A 27,206-nucleotide genomic window follows, 5' to 3' on the forward strand; every position below is an offset into this window, starting at 1 on the left:
CTGTACATGTTGAAAATAAATATGTGTATGCTCTTAAATGTCTGTCTCAGGCTTCACATTCTCTTTGCCTTGAACTTTATTGATATTTAGTGCATCACACTTTCAACTGAAAGGGCCCAGTGGAGCGCTTATAAACAAGTTCATGTTTAATATCATCATCACCGGACAGAAAATGGTGTGTTTTGCTGAATATGTTGAATTTCAAAAAGATTTAGTTTAGATAGTTTCAGAGATAAGACTCGGGGGGCTTAATCAGCCTGGCTAACACCCCAATCTAGCCCAATGGGAAAATGTGAAAAAGGTAATAGATTTTGGACTTTTAATTGTATTTCCCCCAGGGCCATTCATACCACACCAAAGAAATTAAGTAACAGATAAACAGTACAATGAAAGGAAATTTCCCTTTTTGCAGTATCTACTGTAGAACATTATGTTTTTTCTATGGATTCACAGTGGGAAAAAGGGATACTGCTTTAGATCCATATCTATTTGATAGTAGTGTGTTTTATTACTGACCACTGTGAATATCTTGAACACTCTTTGCAGATCAAACCAAAAACACTACAGCATGTTCAGGAGAACACAGCATTTGTTTTTCCTCAGAATTCCTGGCTCTTCAGGTGTCAAATGTTTGCCCTGTGTTAGGGACTTGGTATCAAAATCATGCAATCATACCTACACCTTCTCATGACCACAATATGAAACCTAATGGTCTTCACAGGTTGACACGAATTATAAAATAGACACATCTGACCTTACATGCAAATAAGTTGCAGGCTGCACATAGTCCTGAAAGCAACATAGGTTTTTCTATACAAAATGAAATATGTTGGTGCACAATAACTGCATGGAAATAAAAGAAAGAAATTTTCAGCCACTCCCTTATTCACAAGGGGTCACAACAGTGAGCCATACTGCATGTTTATTTTGGTGTAATTTACCTGACTACCTGACGCAGCCCCAAAGGGCTTTGAGTCTCCAAGGCAATGGCATGGAAATATGTTAAATTTATTAGTGGATGTAGAATGTGAGGGGGGAAATGGAAAAGGTTCACTCAGTTGCATAACAGCGTGCTGTGGAACAGAAAGCCAGCAGGATACCAGACTGATAATACCTGCAATGGAAGAGCTCAGCGGGAGGCATCTTAATTCAAATTATGTCTAAATGTGACCATTAGATATTAAAGCTTTAACGTAACAGCCGAAGCAATTTCTAAAAAAAAAAAAAAAAGGGCTTTGTTTTTTGCAGTTAAACATCTTGAGAAATATGCACTAATTTTCTTGTTTTGGTGAGGAGCAACATAGAAACTGCTCATTTCTGTATCTTTAGCACGATACTGCAGCTAGGAAATGATTATCTAGCTAAGCAAAGACATTAAAAACAGGGGGAAGTAGCTAAAGGATAAAAAAAAAAAAAATCTGGCTAGCAACATCTCTAATCATATAGCCACTCTCTTACAAGCTTATCCAACTAGTATCACTGGGCAGCTGGAGCCTAACCAAAGAGATAGAAATAGAGCTGGGAGGACGGCAGAACACCTGGACAAAACCCAGGCTTAGAGAAAATACCTAAACCCCATCCAAGCTACACACACACACACACACACACACACACCAACAACTCTACAGCTTCTTTTTGTGGTTCCAGCTATATTGGAAAGAAACATGTGAACCGTGTTGGAATTAAACCCATTTATTGTATGTATGAATTTGTCTTAGAGCATTCTCATCTAAGGTATAAAAATAACAGCATCTACTTTAATAAATAATACACACATTGTTGCATTCTCAGTTATTCTTTCCTGATCAAAGTTTAACCGCAATAGTTTTAAATCTTATTTATTTATTTACTGTCACTCTGCATTAGACCCAATTTTTTTAAATAGTCTACAACAGTTTCACAGCGCAATTTTTGATCCTATTATCTCTGTCTAAATTCATAAACAACACTTCAGGAAATCATCCCTACCATTCTCTGTCAAACTCTCTGACAGGTGAACACACAGGTCAGACATAACAACATATTATTTATAAATGTAATTTGCACTATTGTCTTGCCAATAAAATATCTATCTATCTATCTGTCCACAGTCCTCACAGCCTTATATTATTCAGATCAGAAACAGAAGCTCTGACAATGTCAGCGTTTTAAAGCTATACCATGAATACTGTACAGTGCTTTCACCCACATTTTGAGGTTGTAACTGTATTTCGCGGTGCGTTTCCTTGTTTAAATACAAGCGTAAGAGGCAGAACAGAGAAGGAAATAAATGTGGTGGTGTGTGACAGACAGATTCTGACAGACTGCTCACAGTCCTGAAACACAGGCACTTACAGTGTAATGGTGCGTGACTTTTTTTTTTTTTTTTCTTTCGTGGCAGTCAGGGCCACAATGTTAGAGCCCTGCAGTGTTGCCCTGGAAACACTTTCAGTCATGTCTATTACTGAAAACACAGGTTTATGACACACCCTGAGGCACACCTGTACTGACAAACAAAAAAGAAAAAGAAACACACAAATCTCTTCCTTCCAAAAAGCTACAGGGAACTTTAAAGGCAGACGATTGGACCCTGTTATTATTTTTGAGTCTAGTTGTACAATCGGACGGCTTCCTCTTTGGGTGGTGTTAAAATGTTGAGCCAAAGGTGCCAGAGCTGAAGAGAATGTATGTGACGTCCACCCGCTCACCTTGACGTCTCAGGGGCGTGCCACGTGTGTCAGCTATTGATTGTGCATGAGAAAGTGGTGGAGAATTGACAAAGCACACAGCCGAGAGCACTGGCTAGATTAATGTTTGTTGTTGAACGTTTTACTTCGCCTATGGGAAGCTATGTTCCACGAAAATGAAGACAGAGTCATGAAGGATCCAAGGATTTCTTCAGGCAGATTTCTTTGCCAGCAAATATCTGCTCCTTTAGTCAGGTAAAGTGAGATGGTGGTGGTGGTGGTGGTGGTGGAGGTGGTGGAAGTGGCGGTGTATCACCTTTTCCTTAATGTGGAGGGAAACACATCTTAACTCAGAAACAGCAGCTGGATCTGGTTTCAGTCAGGATTATTAATCCAGATCGTTCATACAGATACGCTCATATCTATAAATCACTTCCTTATGCGGCTGCAAACCTCTGATCTACATCAAATAACATTAAAATTTGTTGTTATTCTGTATTTGCAAAGTATTCACACGTTTTTTTAAGGACTGATGTTACTGGTTATATAAGAATATAGGAGAGGATGCACCTGATGTGCCACTAACAATGACGCTTTCCATGGATGTGAAAGAAGACATTTAGTTATACAGTCAGTCCACTTACTCACTGTTATTCTGCTTGTTATTTAAAAAAAAATAGGAAGCAAAGTTTAGAGAGTTGTACATGCAAATTATTTGCTGCCTAATAATAAGAGATTAAAATGAACATGAACAAATAGCTATTTGCTCATGGTGTATGTACTCCATACATCATGTGCACTTTGAAGGTAATGAGTTTGTTCTGTTAGACCACCCTCACTATCTTGAAATCGTTCAAGTGTTTCATTTGGCATTACTCATCTGTACCAACCAGAACTGGAGATAAAACCTTTAAGACACATTTTAATTACAGCCTTTCAGCATTTGTTAGCATGGGTGTGATGGTGATTAGTGTGGGCTTATTGTATGACTCAGTCTGACTCTTTCTTCTGTCATATGTCAGAATAAATAGAATAAAGCTTTAGCCCCCTGTGTTTATTTACTAAACTTATTTATTAAGACCAGTTTTATTTGTTATGTAACAGGGTGAAGAAGCCAGGCTCCCTTATCAGATGTTTCCACTTGTTGCAGACACACCTGGTGGTCATCGTTGTCCTCTTAGCAGGTATGCTCTGACATCAGCTGTGACACAGAAGACATGAAAAAACACGAAGACAATTGAGACAGACAATTGAGTGGAGGCGGCTGTTTAGTGGACCGACAGCTTTGAACCTCTAATTATAACCTGCAATGCATGGCATGCGCGCACACACATACATACAGTACGCACACAAATACCTTGAACTCTTTCATAATATACTGTAACCTGTTAGTCGAGTTTTGCTTATTAGTCATACAAAAGACTGCTATTCTGAGAAAGGAACAAATGGAGAAGACTAAAAAAGACCACACAGAGAACAGGAAGTGAGGGAATGGAAATGTATTTCAAAGACAACTAATCAAAAGACAACTACCATAAAGTGCACTGATTTTTAAAGAAGTGTTCTGTTTTTTTAAAAACTGAAAAATAGAGTGATTTCAGAATTCCTATTTTCCAGCGTGTAGGATTTAAAAACCACATTATGAACTCTGAGTGCGTACACTGAAACTGGATCATATTAATGTCCATCAACACTGACGTGGTGTCTAGTGTTCAATACACACGATTGGCTTTTGGTACCAAAATTAAGTTGTCAACAGTGGTAACTGAGAACTTTTTTCTTTTCCAATCAGGGCAAGCTTCCTGCAACCAGACCACTACAACTCCTTCCCCTTTCACTGTTTCTACTACAGCTCCACAAATATCAGGTAAATGAACCCTGATAAAATCTGCTCACCCCTTGGCTTTTTAGGAAAAACGTTTGTTTTATCTGTGTTACTGATTTGAATGTCACTCAGTGAGATAAGTGTTTGATCTTCAAGCAAAACTTGAATACTTGGTTGACTTAGTACTTGGTTGAGAAACCCCTTGTTGGCAAGCACAGAGATAACAAGTTTACTGATAGCTGGTCACAAGGTTTGCACACACCTCAGGAAGGATTTGGGCCGACTCCGCACGATATGCGGAGGCAGATTGTGTGGATTCTTTTATGTGAGGACCCATATGCAGACCACAGTAAGACGAAAACGGGAATTAATTTTAAGTGTGCCATTTATTAATAAAAAACTAAACAGAGGTACGCCTGAAGTGGGGAAACTAAGAAAACAAGACAAAACCAGAAACGCTAGATAAACCTTGGAAACACGGCAGGAACACAGAAGAGCTATGGGGGGGAAGCAGACGCGACAACAAAGGTCAGGGGAAAACTCACACTGTCAAAGACCTCAGTGTACACTTACGATAAGGACCCAGAAGCAGACTCAATGTGCAGCCACTTAGAACTATGTACAGGTTTATTAACAAACAAAGCAACTTGATGAAAACAAGGGAACCAAAACTACAAATTCAAGCCAGGGAAAAACTGGGAACACAAAGCCCTGGAGCGCCGTAATCTGGACTGTGGGAAAACTGCAACAGGAGAAACACAATTACTAGAGTACTGAGGAATGGCGCGTAACAGCAAGACAAAGTTAAACGTCAGGGCTTACGATTAGAGCCGGACCGTGAAACTCGGAGGGGGAAGAGTCTGTGGAGGGAGTCCGAGGAGGCAGGAACGAGGATGGGAGGCGAACAAGCAGGGGGACAAGTAGGTGGCAGGATTCCAGTGCCGAACGTCGTTCTCTAAGTGCACAGACACAATATTAAGATGAATTCCGAAATTCTCCAGTAAATGCAGAACTTATGAAGAGCCTAGTTACCACTGAGGGGTGACTAACGGACTGGCAAGGAGCAGCCATCTGGGGGAAATCGTCCCCCAGTGATTGCCTCGAATGGGATGCAGGTGTGTAGGAGATGGCGCAGCCCGAGGGTGTGGCCACCGCAGCATCCCGTGGTTCCCCGGACGCTGAGCCACGGGACCATGACACACACAGTATATACAGACAGGAGGTGATCAGGAGAAGTGGAAACACATGCGGAACACAGTTGATACAAATGAACATGTCGCCAAAGGGGAAGCAAAACTGAACACACTGATCATAGACCACGAGTCTTTCAAAATAAAACAGCAAAAAGACAGACTAAAACACTCAGACTTAACAAGGAACAGGGAAGTGGCAATGAGAGACGAGACATGGACATAACTATGAAACACATACAGAGGACATGACGGGAGACAAAGACATCATTGAGACACACAAAGGGCGAGGGAGACTTAAACGCAGGGGGCATGACAGACTCATACTCTGAAGGGACGACACTATAACCAACATAGCGTGGAAGAAGCAGACATGGCAGGAACCTAAACAGAAAAGCACGAAAAAGGGAAACACAGAGAATTCAAACAGAAATAAGTGAAGCTTAAACCATATAAACTAGAACATCACAATGCAAAAGGGACATGAAACTCAACATGATGGGACAAAACACCCAGAACCATGACACACTTCTCTTTTACAGAAACTTTCTAAATCCTTTAGGTCTCTTAGCTGCTGCTTGAGAACTCAAAGCTTCAACTCCCTCTAAAGATTTTCTTAAGGACTGAGGTCTGGAGCCCAGCTATGCCACTACGTGACCTTAATATGCTTCTTTAGCCACACCTTTGTTCCTCTGGCAGCATATTTTAAGTCACTGTCATGTTGGAAGATCCATCCATGACCCGTCTTCAGTATTCTGGCTCAGGGAAGAAGGTTATCAACCTAGGTTTTATGGTACATGACCCTGTCTATAGCCACTCAATGCAGTGAAGTCCTCCCATACCTAGCACAACACATGATGTTTCCACCTCCGTGCTTGACTGTGGAAAGATGTTCTTTGGGTCATACTCAGCATTTCTCTTCCCTTTTGGCTTCATCTGACCACAGCACTTTCTCCTAAGGCTTTTCTAAATGATTTAGGTGCTTATCCTCCCCCAGGATGATCATGCAGGTCTACAATCTTGTCCCTGACGTCCTTTGGTTGTGCTCATGATGGTGGAGAGGTTAAAATGAAAGAAACTGATTCTGTGCGCTTTATACACATAATGAATTGAGAGCAGATGAATCTGCACTTGATTGATTGATGTATTGAAATCTGTGTGTCACATGGGAACGCAGTCAGTCTGCGGGAGCCAGAATTCTGGTTGGGTAGTAGAAAAAATGTTTATTTCTCTAAATGACATACAAATGAATTCATAACTTTTATGTAATTTTTAAATTTATTTATTTATTTAAAAATTCGAGGCTGTTCATTTTTTTTTGCAAGTGAGCAAACTTACACTTCCAGCAGGGGATCAAATAATTATTTCCCCCACTGTAGTTGACTTGTACAGCTAATAGTATTTAAGTAAATTAGGCTAAATAAAAATACAAACATTTCTCAAAACTGGGGCACATTTTTGAATGGCCTGTTAAAATTAACCACCATGAAAGCCGTATAATTTGGAACAGAACAAAAGTGCTCCAAATGGCAAGAACAACACAAACAAGCTAACTATCTTAAACTCCACTCCTGTTACAGTTACCACAGAGGAGAATATTAGCCATGGAAATTAATCATATAGTTTGGCATTTTAAAATGAGCAGCCAGCTTCAAGTGGCCATGTGAGTCACTTCTATTTTTGTCTCCCTTTTCAGCCCTTAGATTGCTTCTTTGTTACAGCAGCTGGTATCTTGGCCTCTGTTATAGAGTTTAGCAACTTTTTGCCAATGATTCTCTTTGCTTTCTAATGCAGTATACTACTTTGTTGACATTACGGTGAATGTCACTGGACAGAGCAAGAATGAATCTGAAATCTCTGCCTGGGTATGTAACATGTACAACAGCAGGCTTATTAAAACACCAGATGTAATGCTTAAATCCTGTCAGCAAACCGTATGCTCTTTTCCTCAGCTCAAGCAGGTTTTCAGCTCCAAGCTGGAGAACTGCGTGCCTCCAAACCCTCCAGAAACTACTGCCACACCGACCTCCCCACAGACTACACCTGCAAGTACTGTCAATGAGACAACACAAGTGGCGTCATCAACACTGAACACTTACAACAGCACAGCAACTGCAGTAACCACATTACAGAGCAATAGTACAGGTGCAAGATCCACAACCTTAGAAGGCAACAGCACTACAGCAGCGACACCCACGGGAGGCAACAACTTCACAACCACTGCAACAACATTACAAGGCAACGGGACAACTACAATAGCAACACCAACAGGAGGCAACTTCACAACCACTGCAACAACATTACAAGGCAACGGGACAACTACAATAGCAACACCAACAGGAGGCAACTTCACAACCACTGCAACAACATTACAAGGCAACACGACAACTACAGCACCAACACCAGCAGGAGGCAACTTCACAACCACTGCAACAACATTACAAGGCAACACGACAACTACAGCACCAACACCAGCAGGAGGCAACTTCACAACCACTGCAACAACATTACAAGGCAACACGACAACTACAGCACCAACACCAGCAGGAGGCAACTTCACAACCACTGCAACAACATTACAAGGCAACACGACAACTACAGCACCAACACCCACAGGAGGCAACTTCACAACCACTGCAACAACATTACAAGGCAATGGGACAACTACAGCAGCAACACCCACAGGAGGCAACTTCACAACCACTGCAACAACATTACAAGGCAACACGACAACTACAGCACCAACACCCACAGGAGGCAACTTCACAACCACTGCAACAACATTACAAGGCAACACGACAACTACAACAGCAACACCAGCAGGAGGCAACTTCACAACCACTGCAACAACATTACAAGGCAACACGACAACTACAGCAGCCACACCTACGGGAGGCAACTTCATAACCACTGCAACAACATTACAAAGCAACACGACAACTACAGCAGCCACACCTACGGGAGGCAACTTCACAACCACTGCAACAAAATTACTAAGCAGCAGGACAATAGTGGCTTCAAAGCGGAAAAGAAGCTTGATACGTGTAGCTCGGGACGTTAGTGTCAATGGGACACAAAGCAGGTATGAATGCAACTATTTCTATCAAATAAATGAAAAGATGGAAAATGAGATTATGAATTTTCATCGAGCATTTTCTGTAATATATTGTGGCAACTGTGTTGTTGATCCACACTGTGAGGATTTGTTACGTTTATCATTTAAGGTGAGATTATATCCAGAGTTATTGTAGTTTTGTATTTTTTAAAATTTGTTTTTATTGTTATTTCATTTTTGACTTTTTGTTTTAAATCAGTTTAGTTTCACTCAGTTTCTTTGTTTTTTTCATTTCAGTTTAGTTTTTGTAAAAATATTTAGTTTTAGTTTAGCTTTTATTAATTTCATTGCTAGTTTAACATTTTTACCAAACTAAAAAAAGCTCAAACTAAGGATATTTTTTATGTTATTTTAGTTAGTTTTCCAGCTTAACAAAATCTTTTCAGCTAGTGTTTCATTTTTTCACATTTTTTTACTTTTATTCTAGTCATGTTATAGTTTATTATTGTTAACAAAAAGGTTTTTTCACACCTGCCTTTACTTTAGTTTTAGTTTAGTTTTAACTTTGATTATTTCCTTTGCTGACAGCAGCCAAACACTGAATTTCCAGTATTTTTGCCCTCTTGAATCCCCTTGAACAAGCATTAAGCAAAATAAGCGACGCTTGTTTGACTTTTTCATAAAGCTGGAGATCATATGCGCAGTTGCACAATCAGTCCTAATGCCACTGAGATGACTAATCATATCAGTTAGTCCTGACACCCATTAACGTTATCTCCATTTACTTTTCAGTTTGAACACTAATGTCATAAATACAACGGGCCTATTTCAAGTGAGTGAGCACTTAATTGTATCTGTAGGTTTCTGTAAATAAAAAAGATCACATGAATTTAGCCTGATTTGTGTTTTACCAGGGAATGGAAGTGTCATGCGCGACAAAAACTGAAATAAGGTAAGTGAAGTAAAGACATTCAAGTCATCGAAATAAGCTTATCTCGCGATCCCGACATTAACACTGATCTTATGCTGCAGAAACACCACGTGCTCTGTGACGCTGAAGCTGAGTCAGGCGGTGTCTTCATGCTGTATCCTCCGCACTCTCTGTGCAGCCACTAACACTTCATCTGATTTTTACGTGCTGGGGAAAAAGGCAGATAGAGTGGGTGAGTGATGCATAGTTACCTACCTGATACGTCTGCAGGATGTTATAAAAGTAGCAATGTAATAAATCCTCTGTGTCGCTTAACAGGTCAGCTCCAAAATGCGTGCAATAACAGCAGCGCAGTGGAAAACAGCTGCATTTATACTGGTCAAGACAACGCAGCATGGTAAGATCCTCAGTACAGGCAGTCTGTGCTTTCCCAAGTGCTAAATATTAACTGATTAATTAAAGATAAATTATACTTTTTAAATTCATACTTTACTTTTGCGAAAGTTCATGGTTTTGTTTGTTTGTTTTTTACAGTAACGAGTCTGCAGCTGCATATGTGGTTCCACCAAGTAATTCAACTAACTGCACTGCAGGTGAGCTCTAAACTATTCAATGTAAGCATAGTTAAGCTCAGTTTAAATGGACCAACCATGAAAACAAACAAAAAACATCATTGCATCAATACATGAATTAGACTGTTACTGTTACTGAAACCTGATGAAGCAACGCACTTGTGTTAAAAGACACCAGGAAGTACTTCAGGGCATGTCAGGAAACACACATTTCAAAAGAATATTATTAATTAAGTCTCAGTTCCATTACCATTAACATTATACCTGGATACCAAATCGTGTGAACACGCTACAGAGCACTTCAGGATTATATAGGATTAATTGTTCTGTGAGTGTTTTAGACGATGCCTAAAAATAGAAAATGGTTAAAAACCCTGTTCTGTACAAAGCATCTTGTTAATTTAGCTTATCATAATAACTGGAAACATAAGGAAACTCATTAAGCCTTTGATTGTATGCCAGGTTAGCCAGCAGCTCGGGGTTGCTTCATACTTCATAAACTGTGCCAATTAAAAAACGAATAAATGAATAAATAAAATTGTAAAAAAGCAAAATGCACAAGATTCTTCTAAATATTTTTTCTAAATGCATTTTTCCCCTAAAGTGTAAAAGTAGAGTCTTGAAGGTGCCTTGATTTGGTCCACACTGTAAACCATCATGCTTTGACTTTGTTTCAGGCAACATCACCACAACCAACTGCAACTGCTCCGATTACTGCAGTGGATCAGGTTAGTGTGATGTCACCTATCAAAACCATTTGCATTATGACGTAAATCACACAGTCTGAAAGCTTGGTGACTTGATTATCTTTCCTTTTTTTGTTTCTTTGTTTTTTAGATGCATACTACACTTTTAACATTTCCATACAAGATCCCAATATAAACTACTTAAATGTCACCAACCTGGTAATCTTCCATTCACACAGAACACAAATACATATAAATAAACAAATGACTAATGTAAAAATTCTATGAATAAATTCTTGGAGCATCAATTCATCGTTAATATCTTCAACTTTAACAGATTTCTCAGCTGCGACAGCTTCCACCTTGCTCCCCAAGTGCAGTGTAAGTTTTGTTTTTTGTCACCAGTTTTTAAATAAATAAATACCTTTTTATCACATGTAAAATACAAAAAATAATAATAATCTTGTAATATTCCCTTGCAGAGGTCTATGTCCAGTGTCCATTAATGCATCTGAGTACAAGGTATTCAACCACCAAATTATGATATTATTACCTTTATGTTTTTCTGTCTCTGTTATGATGATTTAGAGCAAAAGCAAGTTTTCAAAATGTAAGTAAGGCATTTAGGTTGTATTAGGGAAAAAGATAAAGTGGGTAGGATCAGAAATATCATCTTAGTCACCTTCAGGCGAACCTTGTTTTAAATCGGAGCGCTAAAAAAAATGAATTAAACTGAACTGATTTTTTTTATTTGACTTAAAGGAGATACAGTAAAAACATTGTTATGTATTCATCTAGATTAACGTCTTTTGAGTTGTTCATTTTTGAGGAAAATACAGGAAAATACAAAATACACAAAATACTGCAGTTTCACGTAGGAACTATTCTCTGTCTACAAAACTTCACTTTCCAAACTCATAGAAAGAAGAAAGAAAGTGTGCATTTACACATGACAAGAAACTCACCATGTAATGGCATCCCACAGGAAAAATATACTTTATGTCTGAAGGAATTTGCATTTCATGTGTTATTATTAAACTAACATGTTTAATAATAACAACTTTATTACATTCATTTAAAGTTATTTCACTAAAACCGACATTTCTACACAGGACGCAAACGTGGCATGTGCAAACACGTCAACAAAGTGAGTCCAGTTATGTTATTTCAGAACATTTGTCTAAACTCACATTAAATCTCGCTGATGCATCTGTTGCATTTGAACACTAAGCTGAAATTGTTGTTGTTGTCTTTTTGTTTTTTCAGTTATAGCCTTCAAAGCTGTAGCGTGATTTTGGCCTTTGCCCATGAGGTCCCCGTCTGTGATGTAGCAAATGCTGTGATGTATGTGCTTCAGTCTAAGAAACAAATCAGTTTCAACGGGCACGTGATCCGAGCGGGTGTGTATACTAACCAAAAGGAAACAAGATGAGGACTGAAATATCAGCTCAAGCAGTCAAAAAATAAGTGTCGACTTGTGCTGCAAAGCTTCTCATTGGTGCTTTTGTGTTTCCACAGCAATTTGTGGAAATTTACAAGCCAACATCAGCCTGCAGTCTGAGTTCACATGGGTCAGCACTGACATAAAGCCCGCAGATTTCTGTCCTGCAGCACAGTCTAGCAGCCTCACTTGGTTTGTATGACCTTAATATCCTGCGCACTAACCAAATTTATGCAAAATGTGCTGCAGCAGATCAAAAGGATCCAAAGTAAAATGTTACTTCTTTATTTCTTTTTAATAGTCAAAATGGAAACAATGTGGTTGTGCAGCTGAAGGACAGTTGTGATCTTCAAAACGTGTCTACCACCACAGCCAACCCAAATGTGACAACCATGCAACCAAACAGCACTACCACCACCACCAACAACAACAGCACCACTACCACCAACAGCACCACCACCACCACCAACAGCACCACTACCACCAGCACTGCTAATAGCACTTCTATTGCTGTAAATGCAACTTCAACGCCGCTGAATACAACACAAGGAGTGAATCTAACCACCACCACCAGTGCTGCTAATGTCTCAGTGCCAGCAACAGTCAACACTACTACAACTACAACTATCACTACCGCTAACAACTCAAGTACGGGTAACACAACTACAACCAAGTCTCCTACACTCACCACTACTACAACCACCACAAATCAGAATGCTTCTGTGACCACGACTGGAAGTCCGACAACAAATTCATCAGGTTTGTGATCACCTCAGTTGCGTGCACAACTCTGTTGTAATGCTTTCCTTATCATAGCGTCACCGTCTCCTCAAATTGTGTTGACTGCAGCTGAAGCTCGAGCCAACGGACTGCTTGACCTGACGAAAGACGTGTCCAAACTGAACTCCAGCCAGGTGAATCAGCTGGTGTCTGACCTGGAGAATCTGTTGTCAGGCCCAAATGTCAGCATAGGGCTGGGGAACACATCAGTCAACATTGTCAGCAATCTCCTGGGTGCTTCTCCATCTGTGCTGTCAAAGTCCTCCAACAGGTTACAGATTTTCATTTTTATTTTGGTCTTTTTACATTATTAATGCATGCGGTGCATAAAAACTACATGAACTGAAACATAAAGCTAGACAGGATCTTGCTTTGGAATATTTGCAAGTACACCTGCATTTGACACTACAGTTTTTATTCACTGTTAAAAGTTGAAATCGTGTGATAATCAACTCATTATGAAACAAACAAATCAATACAAGGTTCAAGAACATTTTCACAACAATAACCAGAAATAGGCTCTAAAGAAAACCAACAAAACCCCAGTTTTCCTCTTTCATCCATAGGAGGACAAAACTCCTCAATTGCAACTCTTATTTTCATCTGTTTTTTACCCAATAATATTGCTTCTAGTTGTAATTAAAGACATGAAATGTACTATTATTTATTAATTCATTTTCACCAGGATAATAGGGATCGTTGACACAGTGGGGCTCAAGCTGGTTGTTGGAGGTACGACTCAGACCCTTTTCTCCCCGGCTGTGGCGCTGTCTGTGAAACCAGTAGATGGCGCCAACTTTCAGAAAACAAGTTTTTCCATCTCAAGTCCCACCAGTGTACAGGTAGGGAAGAATAACTTTCACTTTTGTACAAGTGCTTTGTGTCTCATGTAACACAGCATTTCAACTTCTGTTTAGAAAAGCCTATAGAAGACATTTAGTGCCTTTTTACTGTCGAATTAATTTTTTATGGTTATTTTAATAGGGAGGTTGGAGTAATTGTTTTAGGTTGTAATTGGCATATTTAAAAGAAGAAAAAGAATATACTAACTCAGATTTTGTGTATTTTGTGTACTTGCATGTGTAGTTCAGATTAAACTAAATTTAAAACTAAATTTATTTTTTTCAGCTTTTCAGAGTAAAATGGTTCATTCAAAACCAGAATCAACTCATAAAATACAACAAATAGGTTTAATCATGTGACCTGTTTTTGCTTTTAAAAACACAACCAGGTGATCTAGGTCAGAAATTCTTTTCCTCACAATGACATGACATGATTTGTCAGTACATCCCTGGATTACACTTGTTAATGTGGGTGTAATATTGTTTCGAAGAATAAGCAGCCATTGTGTCACTAGTGATCTCTAGTAGACAGACGCCAGTTGCCCCAAATAGAAAGAAAAAAAAACTCCCAGATGATCGAGTCTGTTAAGCTCGAGTCCCATGTTTGCTACAGGTCCGTGGGAATCCCAGACTGAGAAGGAGCGTGACAACAAACTCCTCGATCCCTCAGGGCTCCATCACGCTGCCTGCCTCTCTCACTCAGAATCTCACATCTCAACAACAGCAGCAGGTCTCCAGAGTTCAGTTCAATTTCTACCAGAAGAGCACCGTATTCCAGGTCTGACAGTTCAACCAGCAGCCCCCTTCTTATTCACCAATAACAAAAACACCTACTTAAAAAAAAAGGCTGAAATATGTTTATTTTTAATATAGTGTTTTAAATCTGATACTTACACACTCTTTATAAACTTGTTTTGTTGTCTCTAAATGGCTACACAGGACCAATCCCTGGGAGTACGCAGGCTTAATAGCGGGATCCTAGGAGCAAGTGTCGCCAACCTGTCAATCACAGGACTGCAAGACAATGTTATAATCACCCTAAAAAACCAAGAGCCTATTCCGGTAAGCCTGGTTTCACCAACTGTTATTTAAAGGGAAATAAAAAGGCAACAGTTGTGTCCTCATAGAGAAATTTACTTCTGGAGGAAGCATTAAGGACTTCGGCTACAGGTTTAACCAGACAAACCAAGCCAGTTTGTAGCAGCGCACACATGCCAGAGCTACACATGCCAGAGCTTTACGACCGAGCTACACATGTATGTGTGGTTAAATGTAGCGGCAATTGGCCACAAACATGCTGTAAAAGCAACACACCCTTAACACAGAGAGAGAGAGAGAAAACTATCATGTGCAATTAGAGATGATAAACTCTTTTTCTCAAATTGCAGGCAAATTTTGTGGCAACATGTGTTTTCTGGGACTTTGCATTAAATAGTAAGTTGTCCAGCCATGAGTTAAGAACTTCAGTGAACATAAACAGACACGTGTGAAATCACGACTCATTTTTGTTTTCTGCCCACAGATGGATCGGGTGGCTGGAGTTCAAATGGCTGTTCTGTCCAAAATAGCACGGACAGTGAGACAATTTGTGGCTGCAACCATTTAACCAGTTTTGCCATCCTGCTGGTAAGATCATCAAAATGCATTTTGTCATGTATGTTGTCATGTTTGGTTATATTGCTGATTAGAATAATAACACTTTTGGGGGGCATCTCCTTCATAAAGGACCTCTCCAGGCAGCCTATAACCAGTCGTGTCCAGAGCACCATCCTTACCTTCATCACATACATTGGCTGTGGAATCTCTGCTATCTTCCTGGCCATCACCCTCCTCACCTACTTGGCCTTTGGGTAAGTATAGAAATCCAGCAAATAGATGATCCAGATCTGTTATTCATTGCTTATTACTAAAGCTCTATGCATTTTTGTTTGCTCACTGAGGTATTTTTTACATGTTGTCATCATAATTTCTCATCCACAGCAAGTTGCGCAAAGACATCCCATCCAAAATCCTGATCCAGCTGTGCTTTGCACTGCTCCTGCTGAATCTGGTCTTCCTGGTGGACGCCTGGCTGGCGCTCTACCCAGATGCCGTGGGCCTTTGCATTTCCACTGCCTGGTTCCTTCACTACTTCTTGCTAGCTGCCTTCACATGGATGGGACTTGAGGCCGTCCATATGTATGTGGCACTTGTGAAAGTCTTCAACGTCAATGTATCGCACTACATGCTGAAGTTCTCGCTGGCTGGCTGGGGTATCCCGATGATCGTGGTCATTATTGTCATTGCAATTGACAAAAACAACTACGGTCTTGTTTCCTATGGAAGGTTTAGTGATGGAACTACTGATGAGTTGTGAGTGCTTTATTCGTAATCTCATTATTTCACATTATTCTACATAAAGTAATACAAAATCCATGAAATAAAACCTCAGAACAATAAGCCAACCTTTAATTCTCCTCCGACTCTCCCACAGCTGCTGGCTGAAAAATGACATCGCGTTCTACGTGGCAGTGGTGGCCTATTTCTGCGTCATTTTTCTATTTAACTTCATCATGTTTATTGTAGTTATGGTCCAGCTGTGCCGGATAAAAAGACAAAACCCTCAAAATCTGCAGCACCGCAGCACACTGCAGGATGTGCGCAGTGTGTTGGGGATAACCATCCTGCTAGGCCTCACGTGGGGCTTTGCCTTTTTTGCCTGGGGGCCGGTTAACCTGGCGTTCATGTACCTCTTTGCCATCTTTAACTCCCTGCAAGGTGAGCTGACATTTTCTGAGCTGGTTTGTGAAATAATGGTGATTTCACTAAAATCTGGTCAGTTTTTACTCTGCAACAAATACCTGGGATGAATACCTATTGTGCACTATGTGACTATACGTTATTATCAATATGCAGTTTTCAGTGTCACGTGCATATCATGTTGTACAACTAAGTATTTGTAACCATCCCTTTTTTTGGCTTTGGTAAATAATCCCAAATAGTAATGCATTAAAACTAACATTGAGTGGATGCATTTTCTATACCTAACTATTTTAAAACAGGGAATTTCCAGTGTTTGGAAATAAGGCACATGCTGTAAAATGTCAGTAGCGATGCCTACAAATTAACAGTGGGCTAAATTTAAAGAGCAAAATCATGGTGTACTGGAGAGTTTACATAGTAATTCTGCTGTTTTCCTTTCTTTTGTCCTCAATTTTAACCACTGTTTTTATTGACGTCATCCTCTTCTCTTATTTTAACAACAAAAATACAATCGCATCTTTTTGTCTAATTGGTTTTAAATGCTCCTCTAAGTAACATTGTACTGCACTGTGAAACGTGGCATTAACAAACACGCTTGTTTTGTAGGTTTCTTTATATTCGTGTTCCACTGTGCAGTGAAGGAAACCGTGAGGAGGCAGTGGAGGATCTATCTGTGCTGCGGCAAAATGAGACTATCAGAGAACTCAGGTTAGCGGTGTTCATTTTATACTGTGTGCTTTAAACTGGTGAAGGTGTCACGGTTGACGCTGGCCAACCGTGGGGATGTGAGGAAGGAGGACCCAGGCACGGAGCTCTGAATGCAAGCAGTGCGTTTATTTACAGTGAATGGAAAATAACAATAACTGCTCAGTGCGTTGCCGACTCCCGTGACATGTCCTCTTCCCAGTGTTAGCGTTCTTTGTCCCCGCTCAGTGTCTGAGCATCGATCGATATCGACTGTGTGATCGCGTGGGTTCTCTCCGGGTACAGGTAGACATGCAGTTAGTGGGGTTAGCTTAATTGGTAACTAACTTGTCCATAGGTGTGAATGTGAGTTCAAATGGTTGCCTGTCTCTATGTGTTAGTCATGCAACAGACTGGTGACCTGTCCATACCCTGCCTCCCGCCCTAAGACAGCTGGGATAGGCTCCAGCGGAAGAGAATGGATGGACTGTGTGATGATTGCAATTCACAATCACGTTTACCTTCCTCATGTGGGTCTTTTTTTTTAACAGAATGGAGTCGCACTGCAACACAGAAGACTGCAAAGAAGTCATCGCTGACCAACAACACATCTCTTCATTCCAGTACCTCACGTGGCAATAACTCTTCCAGCTCCTCTTTCCTCAACAGTGACTTTTCAGAACAGAGTGATGGGATTGGTACGAACTGACATTTTTGCATTTCTTCTGTCATTGCTGCAACTCTTAAAATATATCGATTTCCCTTTTAGAAATAATGACAGTAGGGTTGTCTTACAGGTAGTCCATATGCAGACAGAGTAATCACAGCCGATGAAGATTCAAATATGGATGTGGTCCTCAACGAGATCAACATGCGGCACAGACACTCACAAACATCTTGATAGTGGAGGGACAAAGCCGCCTCTCTCAGCGCTCTTTTTTTTATAAAAAATATTTGTACCGTATAATGTAAATGAACAGAATAATTTATGTACAAGCTATCTGCAGGCCATATGTATTAGCTAAATGACTTTATAAATGAAACTTACTGTTTTAACATCTTCTTTCCCCCATTGTATTCTTACAGATATTCTGAACACTAAAGTATTATATATTATTTATATTCAAAAAGTAAATTGCTTTCACTAATGTAACCCACTAAATCTTTCACACAGACCTACATTTCTAATAAAAAACATTAAGTTAATAACAAAGATTTCACTTTTAAAACAGTGTTGAAATGTATGTATGCTTACATAGTTGCTCTAAAGCAGTGGTTCCCAAACTTTTTTTGCCAGGCCCCCTTTTTACAAGAAAATGTTCGCGCCCCCCCGCACAAACACATCCTCCAAACACGCACACCCATATTTTGTTTACAAACCCATTGCGGTTTATTTCACACCTCAAACATTTAGTAAACAATTAAGCAAATACAAGTAAACGGCAATAAATTACAGGTAGTAATAAAATATACTACTAACTCTTTTACGCTACGTCCACACCTACACGGGTATTTTTGAAAACTCAGCTGTCATATGCGTTTGGGCTTTTCGTCAACACGTAAACGGCGTTGCGATTCACCGAAAACGGAGATTATTTAAAACTCCTTTTTTGCGTTTACGTGTGGACGAGGATTACAGAGTTCGTCACGCAACGTCAAAGGCATGTGCCTTTTTTCACGTCACGCTGTGCGCCACGTTATTGTTTACATGAGATGGATTGCAGAATGGCAGATAGAGACAAAATACTGTTAATCTGACTATCTTCAGGTTTTATACGCTTACATATACACACGCAGTTACTGTCCCTCCATTTAGAAAGGCAGAGGCGTCACGGTGTAATTATTTTACGTGTAGTTGTTTTTTTTCCTGTGTAATAATATTCAACATTGCTATCAATACATTTTTCAAAAATGCCTCTCTGTGCAAAATGGGTTTAAACACATAAACAGCTGTGGGATACTGTTTGTCCGTGATTTGAACAGGGGGAACAAATTACGGCAGGATCAGCCTGATATTTGTATCCCACTGTAACTTTACTGCATAAAGAGCTAACATCATGTTAGCTCTTGATTTTTAGTTCACAAACACTTCTTGTAATAACTAACTACTCCTGACATTTAATGTCAGGAGTCAAGAATGTGGGATACTGTTTGTCCGTGATTTGGAGAGCACAGCGCGTGCTTTGGACATGTTAGTAACATGTCCAAAATGTCAGGAGTAGTTAGTTATTACAAGAAGTGTTTGTGAACTAAAAATCAAGAATGTGGGATACTGTTTGTCCGTGATTTGGAGAGCACAGCGCGTGCTCCCGACGCAGGGAAACTAATTTTGCAGGGGAGACCTACCTTGGCACTTGTGCAGGTGAAGCCAAAGGGAAGATATGCTTCACCATATTTTCCTGTCTTTGGCTTGGAAGGAAGTTGGTTTGGAAACATATTTGGCGATGCTTCATCTCCTGCTTTGCGTTTGTGTGGGAGCCCCGTCAAAAACCTGTCCACAGTGTCCAAGCGCTCTTTTTTTTTTTTTTCTTTTCATACCGCGCCCCCCCTAGGGGGCGGGCCCCACACTTTGGGAACCTCTGCTCTGATGGACTAACATACAAATTTAAAAGCACCTAAAGTAAAGTAAGATGTTTTGATGTGTCACAACCATGTCAATGCACACAATAAAGATTGAATTGAATTGAATTGAGTATGCACTAAAGCACGATGTCTGGAAAGGCCATTGGAGCGTTTACCCTTGATACAAGACTTTAGATTCCTCCACTGATCAGATATTTGGTGGCACACATACTGTCTTTTACATTCAAGTGAAATTAGTTTTCACTGGTCTCTATGCAGTGCTGTGAAAAACCAAGTCCAACCTTACTGCTTCCAAAGAAACTAATAGGGCAAATAGCAGCCAGATGCTACGAATCAAATGCACTTGATTAACTGGTCATCAGAAAGTGTGAGCAACTCTGTTAAAGCAGAAGCTATGGCTCTTTGCTGGTGGGGCAAAAACACTCAAGACTCTACAGGCCTCGGTATGTTCAGGTAACGACAGTACAGTTAGAAAAATGTCTGAACCAGTATGACTTGTTTGGAAGAGTTGCTGAGAGGAAACGTCTTCTCTAGAAAAAGAATACAGCAACACAGCTTAGGTTTGCAAAGTTGCATCTGGGGAAAAACCCCAAAAAACCCCACAAGATTTCTGTCCTTTGGTGCTAATACGCTGTGTTTGGTTTTCACCAGAGATGGCACTGTGTGTTATGGCCAAATAACTCATACCAACTGTCAAGGACGGTGGTGGAAGGGTGATGATTTGGGCTTGTTTTGCAGCCACAGTACCTTTGAATCAACTATTATATCCTCTGCATATGTTCAGGACAATAAAATAGACAATAGAATAATGAATTGAAATCAAATCTAAGGAAGTATTCAGCAACAGCAAAGATGGTAGCAGAAGTAAACGTTCCCAGGAGGGACCTCCCAGCATCAGACCATGCAATACTCAAACTGTGAGAAAACCAAAAAAGCTACATCTCAGACTCTAGCATTTAACATGCTGAGGCCTGCAAAGACTGAACAACTATGGCTTGTTTGGAAACATTGCTAACAGAAAGCTTTTTCTATAAAAAGAATATGCAAACCTAGCATGTGCTGCAAAGTTGCATTTGAATGAATAATAAGTTCTGGAACAACAATCTATTCTGTATACAGTACCAGAGTACTCTAGAGTCAAAAGACTGAGAACCCAGTAGTTAACTAGTAAAGTTTAAATGGTACACCAATTAAATTAAACCAGTTGGTGGTCACTGATCTTATTTACCTGGGTTTTCCTAACACACCACACAGCGTCACTAGTATGGCATCTGTGTAAACTTGTGGGAAAGTGGCGCAAATGCAGAGAGCTGCAGCAGGGGCGTTAAGCTCAGTTTGACATTTTTAGCCTCTACCGCCTTATTTTATTACATTTGATTACTTAAGCTTTAAGATTTTGGCTAACAAACTGTTACTTTAAGTTTTGGACAAATATTAGTTCTTATGAGAAAAACAGTCACGTTTCCTGTCTCTTGCATTATTCTTAAGATAACAGTGATCGAGAGGAATGAGTCAAACACCACAGGTACGTTTCCCCCCCAAAAAAACAGTTTAATCGATGATGGTCAAAATCATCTCAAGCAGGAAAGGACAGCATTTGGTGAAATAACGAATAAATAAATGTCCCACAGGGTAGATCAAATGTGCATTGTACTGTATATGCAAGCTACATTCACCGTCCTTTACGTGCACCTAATACAGTCTTAACAAAAAACTTTATCAGGAAAAAACAAAAAGGTGCCGATAAAACATGACAAAACAGCACAAGCAGAGGTGGCAGTAAATTTGGAGGAATCGTTTCCCTTTTAAAACACTTTGATTTAAGCCCCTCAGTCCCACTGGGCATGACCACCTTAATACAACCTGAAAGAAATCACATTTTAAAGGCAGCAACAAAAATGAAGCATAAAAGTGACACTTTGGGTATGCTGCACCTGTGCACTGGCTCATGCAGAGGCACGTTCATTCAACTTCATAACTCAAGATTACAGAAAATGAGTACATACCTATGGGAAAATGAGTTAATCCACATTATCAGTGTATAAAAATCAGTGTTCCAACAGTTCCTTCAGAGCACATGCAAGTGGACATTCAAAAAAACTCAAGTAACAGACAATACAACTGACAAGTTGTAAAATTAAAAGAATGGGGATGATAAAACTCCAATTATGCCTCGAGGTGAACTCTGAACTCAGTCACCTATAGAAAAAAAAAAAAAAAAAAAAAAAAAAAAAAAAAAAGAAACATATACATATATATTCTCATAACTTATCCACACCAACATGACTGGTTTAAGCTGGAGTGTTTTGCAGTCAGTGTTTGTTAACTGAAAACGGCAAATTAAATTACTCGTGTTAAACAGTCAGCTGCAGCTCACCAATAATGTGCACAGAGGCGTGTGAACAATTCAGACATTTTAAAACATTTAAAACTAAACTGAATTTTGTGTGGCCTCCAATTTTCAGGCTGCATTCAATTTGCATACAACTGAGGGGTACAGGAGAAATTAGGAGCCTTCACGTTCCAGCTGCTGAGAATCTCAGGAGAGAACTTGTTTACTTTTTCCAAGCGGTGTAAAAAACCCATCTGATAGTGGAGTTAAGGACTACACATGTACACAAAAATAAATGTCAGACTGGAATTGAAACTGAGCTAGATAGCTGGGAGGACCATCTTTATTCACCTGCATGTGGCTTCGGTGTGTTAGTAGACCGTCTTTCAATTAGATCAGTGGTGTTTAGAGTGCATAGTGCTGCAGTGTGTGCAAGCTGCACCTGCAGACAGACGCTTCGACTGGATCATGAAAATCAGATGGTCCTAATGTGCCTGCTAACTAAACTACACTGGCAGGATCAGGTGACCACAGCAAGCAAATATCCCAATTTTAATAATCAGCCCATATGCAAAGGTGACCTATGACAGTGCCTGAATGTCTGGGTTTTTTTGTTTTGTTTTTTTAAAAGCAGACACTTTGAATTTCTCCCTCACAGTATAAGAACAAAACACCATTATTTAATTTCTCTACTAATGGAAGCAGAAATGATAACCTAGCCTTAATACTTCAATTCAGTAAACATTTTTATAAATTATGGGACTTGATAGAAAGGATACTGCTCCAGGTAGGATGGAACACACACCACCTCTTTGCGGAAGTCCACTGGACACGAGAGCCTTCCCAGCCGTTCCTCAAACAGATTCAGTGCCTCGGTCAGATTTGCGCTGTTGCCCTGATGGCCAGTAGCAGAAAGATTCATGAGACTCATACAGGTAAATATTAGGCCCTGACACACAGTAGAAATGATGCGTTCTAATGCTTGGTCATTGTTCCCCCATTATCCACTTTCTCACACAGTGTTTCAAATAAATTAATATTTAGTTCACCTTTAAAAACAGTATTGACAAAATCCCCCAATGATGAACTGTATGGTAAAATTAGGAGCAGACTCACCTGTGTGAAATACTTCCCACTGGGATGCAGCACTTGTATAGATAGATCTAAGATGAGACGCAGGAACTCCCATGTAGAGTCTACAGAAACCAGACAGCATGTGGCAAGTTAAACATTTCTTCACACTGCACCTGTGTGCCGACTTTCCTGATCTATGGCTATTGTTATCAATACCTTCTTCTGGCGAGGTGGATATTGGGATTGCAGTGAGGTCATTAATAACATAATCAAATGTCCTTCCTTCTTGGACATACTTCTTCAGCAAGGGAACGCAGTCCTGAATTAATATCTGCAATCCATGAGACGAGGAGATTATTCAAAATGCATCTTCAATTTACCCCTGCTTCAAAACTTTTGTCACTGCCTATTGCTGCTTTAAAAATAAATAAATATTAATAACGCACTCCACATAACAGATTAAAGACTATGCAAGCAACAAGTTTTTGTGCATGGTATAGTCACAGAAAATACGTTTTTAGCAAATACAAAAAAAAAAAAAAAAAAAAATCCATAGAGCACTCACTTGGTAACAGTCTCCCTTCAGGTTGTCCAGGATATCACCACAAGTCTTCCTCATGTATTTTTTGCACCCATCTATCACCTTCTGGTCAATGTAGAAGCTTTATTAAGGAAAAGTCAGGTGCACACACAGAATTACACTGAGAATAATGCAAATCTAAGCACCTTGAGGTGGCCACTGTTGTGATTTGGCGCAATCTAAAAAAGTGAATGTTTGCTTTAATATGAACAAAGTAACTCTAATAAAAGCTCAGTGAAGGATATCTCCACCATGGTGATCATCTTTGGCTTTTGTTTGACCAACTCAGCAAGAATTCCTCCATCACCTCCTCCTAAAATCAGCACTTCTTTTCCAGCATAGTTCTCTTTTCCACTGCCCGTGATGGCCTGGGTGTAGGCAGAGTCACTCTCTGCAAGGTCTGCAAGAAAAATTTGTTTTTAAAGGCAAAACAAATAATTCTTATTAGACTGAATCTACTATATTAAACAGTCATTTTGAAAAAAAAAAAAAAAAAAAACAAATCTTGTGTGCAAGCAACATGCCATGATTTATGTACTTACTAACGTCTCCATCCAGAACTAGAATATTCCCATACTGCTGTGAGTGCAAAATCTTTATGTTTTGGTATTCAGAATCCTCTTCGTACACCACCTTGTCAATGTCATACTCAATTAGTCTGCCATCGGCTGTGGGCCAGTAGCGGTCAACTTTTGCTCCTCGCAAAAGGGCTGGAAGCCTTTTGGGAGGTGGGGGGGGGATAAATAATACTGCACCATGAAGTAAAATACATTTCCGAGAACAAAATAGTGATACTTACTTTTTAATCCTTGTAATATTGCCGTTTAAGAGAACTTTTAGCTTATTTTCCAGTGCATTCAAAAGCTGTGGAGTAAGAACAGATGCAGCTTAAACGCCACTTTCACCAAACTTCTGAAAGGTTTCATATTGCTACACAGACAGCCCTAATGCAAAACACGCAGGGAGTAAACAACACCATAGTTTGTGTAATTTAACCCTCCATCTATGCACTTGCGATTAGGGATGTGCAGTTGTTTGAATACAGGAAGCTAGTACAGAGACAGTAACTGATAGGCATCTTTACGGTCTGTCAAAAGATATTTAAGGTCAACAAGGGTTGGGTTATCATTATATAGTCCCAGAGATGTTCAACCTTATTAGTTTCAACGTTGGTAAAAACAATAGCACTGTGTATGCTCTTACATTGTCTAGCTGTGCAATGTCATCTTCTTCGTAACACTGCAAATCAACTGTGACCAGCCCGTGGGAGTGCACGCGCAGGACAACAAACCTGAGAATTGATGTGGGAAAGAGAAGATGATGCAAAACAAAGTTAGAGGAACCCAAAACTAAAAAAAGTCACACGTGTGCAACGCAAAACCTCAATCAATCAGAGGAAGCTGTGAAAAGTTCCTCTGTTGCAGAGAAGTTTGAAGGGTAATATATTTTGAGTTTGAAGAATTAACTGAAACATTCCTGGAATGCTGTCCAACTATGTTGACTAGAAGCATGCCTAGCATTTACGAGGAAGTCCATCATGAAGCATTACACATTGCCTAGCACTTAGACAACATAGAAGTTTTAGACCTCCTCAAAGACCCACATTTGGTAAAAACACATCCTTGCTTTGGGATAATTGGTACACTTATTTATACAGACACAAATCTGAAGACATTTCCCTGTTGTAAACTACTCAAAAGCAAGAGCTGACAAGTACATTACTCTAGCCAGATTAGCTTCAAGTTGTCACTTCCTAATACACAAAATGTTTTGCCCAATTAGGATTTAGTAATTTAGTAATCAAGTTTTACTGCTAAAGAGCTATAATTAGACCTAAAGAGTCACTTATTTGTGACAAATATTGACCTTACCTGCCATTCTTGCCCACAAAGGTAGCAAGGTAACCATGCCCGGCTGTATCATGAATAGTCTCTGTCAGTTCCTGTTCATGAAATATAGACAGCAGACCAGACACCGTCGAGGCAGGGTCAACTGAAAGAGGGGAGCAAATAAAACTGATCTGATGACAGTTTGAGAGCATCTTCATAGCTTCATTCTCACACCACTATCACTTACTGATCATCCAAGCACAAAACTACAAAAATGGCAGAAATGCACCACTTCCTGAACTACTTTATTGGACTATAAATGCCTGGCAGAGCCCTCAAAGCGCACGGGTGCCCGCTTATTACATATGTTTACTGAATACGGAGTGACAACGGGGTCACAGCCTTAGGTCGACGAAAAGCGCGTGCTGCATGATTAAACAACCATTACTCACACTTGACGTTATAATTTATACTTATGAAATACACACACCTGTATAAGTCCTATACGTCATAAAACATATCCGTATTATATTAATTCAAGCTGTACTCTTCGCAACTATTTGATGAGCTCGCTCAGGCCCTCTGTTATTGATTATAGAGACTTGCTAACACGGCTAGGCTAATCATAGCCATGTTAGCCAAAGCTAACTGAGCTTCATTAGAAGCTTATGCTGCACTGACAGTGATGCGACTTTGGTTTCAACCGTAGTTGCTTGCACTGCATTATCCACAAAGATACCCGCTAAACAGACATTTACGCTGGCCTGTAAATATGTGCCATTCACATTAAATATGCATACTGATGTGACAGTTCACGAGCTAATAGTGGCCTACCAGTGTCAAGCCGTACCTGCCTGCGGACAGGGGGTTGTACTGGTGGGCACAAGCAACATAGCACTAGGGCACATGCATACAGCGCCTAAACATGGGTAACATACCAGTGGCACTTTATAATCCCGGCGGTATTGACTATAAATTAGCAGGCCAAAATTAGCAGGCTAGTAAAGCATGCAGCCCTGATGCAGAAATGTAACGACAGACGCTCCTACAGTCAGCTATGGATCATCTTCCTCCTACCTGCTGTAGAGAGGCTGAAGTCGAGAGTGTAATGTCGCACTGCCATGTCTCACTACAACCGTCATCCATGCCTGGGATAGCAGACTGCGAACCTTTATCTGCAGAGACAGGGGGCGGACCCTGCTACCGATACAGACTGCACTTGCTAAAGTGGGCAGGGCTTCTGCGATGACCGTGAAGTCCTATTGGCTGCGGCTCGCGGGAAGGTGGGGATTCACTACATCACCATGTGTTAATCAGGACAAGTGGGAATTTTGATTTTAATCTCATTCAGTCAGCGACTGTTAAAACATTTCACAGTCATTGCATTCAGCGCA

The 27,206-nt window shown here is 40.0% G+C and overlaps 2 protein-coding genes across 2 annotated transcripts; one reads left to right on the forward strand and one right to left on the reverse strand.

Annotated features, from left to right (window-relative positions):
- Positions 1-2,638: 2,638 nt before the first annotated feature.
- On the forward strand, positions 2,639-18,470 carry LOC116336167 (adhesion G-protein coupled receptor G4). Its single transcript, XM_039617921.1, has 30 exons — positions 2,639-2,921; positions 3,771-3,850; positions 4,459-4,533; positions 7,476-7,546; positions 7,634-8,763; positions 9,529-9,568; positions 9,651-9,688; positions 9,769-9,899; positions 9,986-10,064; positions 10,202-10,260; positions 10,917-10,967; positions 11,077-11,144; positions 11,263-11,306; positions 11,408-11,447; positions 12,038-12,072; positions 12,192-12,325; positions 12,444-12,558; positions 12,668-13,125; positions 13,216-13,417; positions 13,832-13,988; positions 14,602-14,766; positions 14,928-15,050; positions 15,377-15,422; positions 15,511-15,614; positions 15,714-15,838; positions 15,969-16,340; positions 16,462-16,745; positions 17,337-17,438; positions 17,966-18,112; positions 18,212-18,470. Exons 1-30 carry the CDS (start codon positions 2,830-2,832, stop codon positions 18,313-18,315), a joined length of 4,671 nt encoding a protein of 1,556 aa, XP_039473855.1. The 5' UTR covers positions 2,639-2,829; the 3' UTR covers positions 18,316-18,470.
- Positions 18,471-21,523: 3,053 nt separating this feature from the next.
- sms (spermine synthase) lies at positions 21,524-27,025 on the reverse strand. Its single transcript, XM_031760026.2, has 11 exons — positions 26,890-27,025; positions 25,855-25,975; positions 25,187-25,274; positions 24,783-24,847; positions 24,526-24,701; positions 24,229-24,383; positions 23,969-24,058; positions 23,620-23,734; positions 23,446-23,525; positions 23,109-23,224; positions 21,524-22,583 (listed from the first exon to the last, which is right to left on the reverse strand). The coding sequence occupies exons 1-11, from the start codon at positions 26,933-26,935 to the stop codon at positions 22,553-22,555; spliced, it is 1,083 nt and encodes a 360-aa protein (XP_031615886.2). The 5' UTR covers positions 26,936-27,025; the 3' UTR covers positions 21,524-22,552.
- Positions 27,026-27,206: the final 181 nt, after the last annotated feature.

This window comes from Oreochromis aureus, linkage group 10 (genome assembly GCF_013358895.1).
Source record: "Oreochromis aureus strain Israel breed Guangdong linkage group 10, ZZ_aureus, whole genome shotgun sequence".
In the NCBI taxonomy this organism is placed as follows: Eukaryota; Metazoa; Chordata; class Actinopteri; order Cichliformes; family Cichlidae; genus Oreochromis; species Oreochromis aureus.

Bases quoted from the DNA above. Each gene is read 5' to 3' on its own strand.
- sms (XM_031760026.2), bottom strand. From the start codon at position 26,935: ATGGCAGTGCGACATTACACTCTCGACTTCAGCCTCTCTACAGCAG. The intron at 24,059-24,228 runs ATATCCTTCACT...TAAAGCTTCTAC, and splicing joins AGATGATCACCATGGTGGAG to ATTGACCAGAAGGTGATAGA. The intron at 23,526-23,619 runs GTATTGATAACA...TGGTTTCTGTAG, and splicing joins ATCCACCTCGCCAGAAGAAG to ACTCTACATGGGAGTTCCTG.
- LOC116336167 (XM_039617921.1), top strand. From the start codon at position 2,830: ATGTTCCACGAAAATGAAGACAGAGTCATGAAGGATCCAAGGATTTCT. The intron at 12,073-12,191 runs GTGAGTCCAGTT...TTGTTTTTTCAG, and splicing joins TGTGCAAACACGTCAACAAA to TTATAGCCTTCAAAGCTGTA. The intron at 13,989-14,601 runs GTAGGGAAGAAT...TGTTTGCTACAG, and splicing joins CAAGTCCCACCAGTGTACAG to GTCCGTGGGAATCCCAGACT.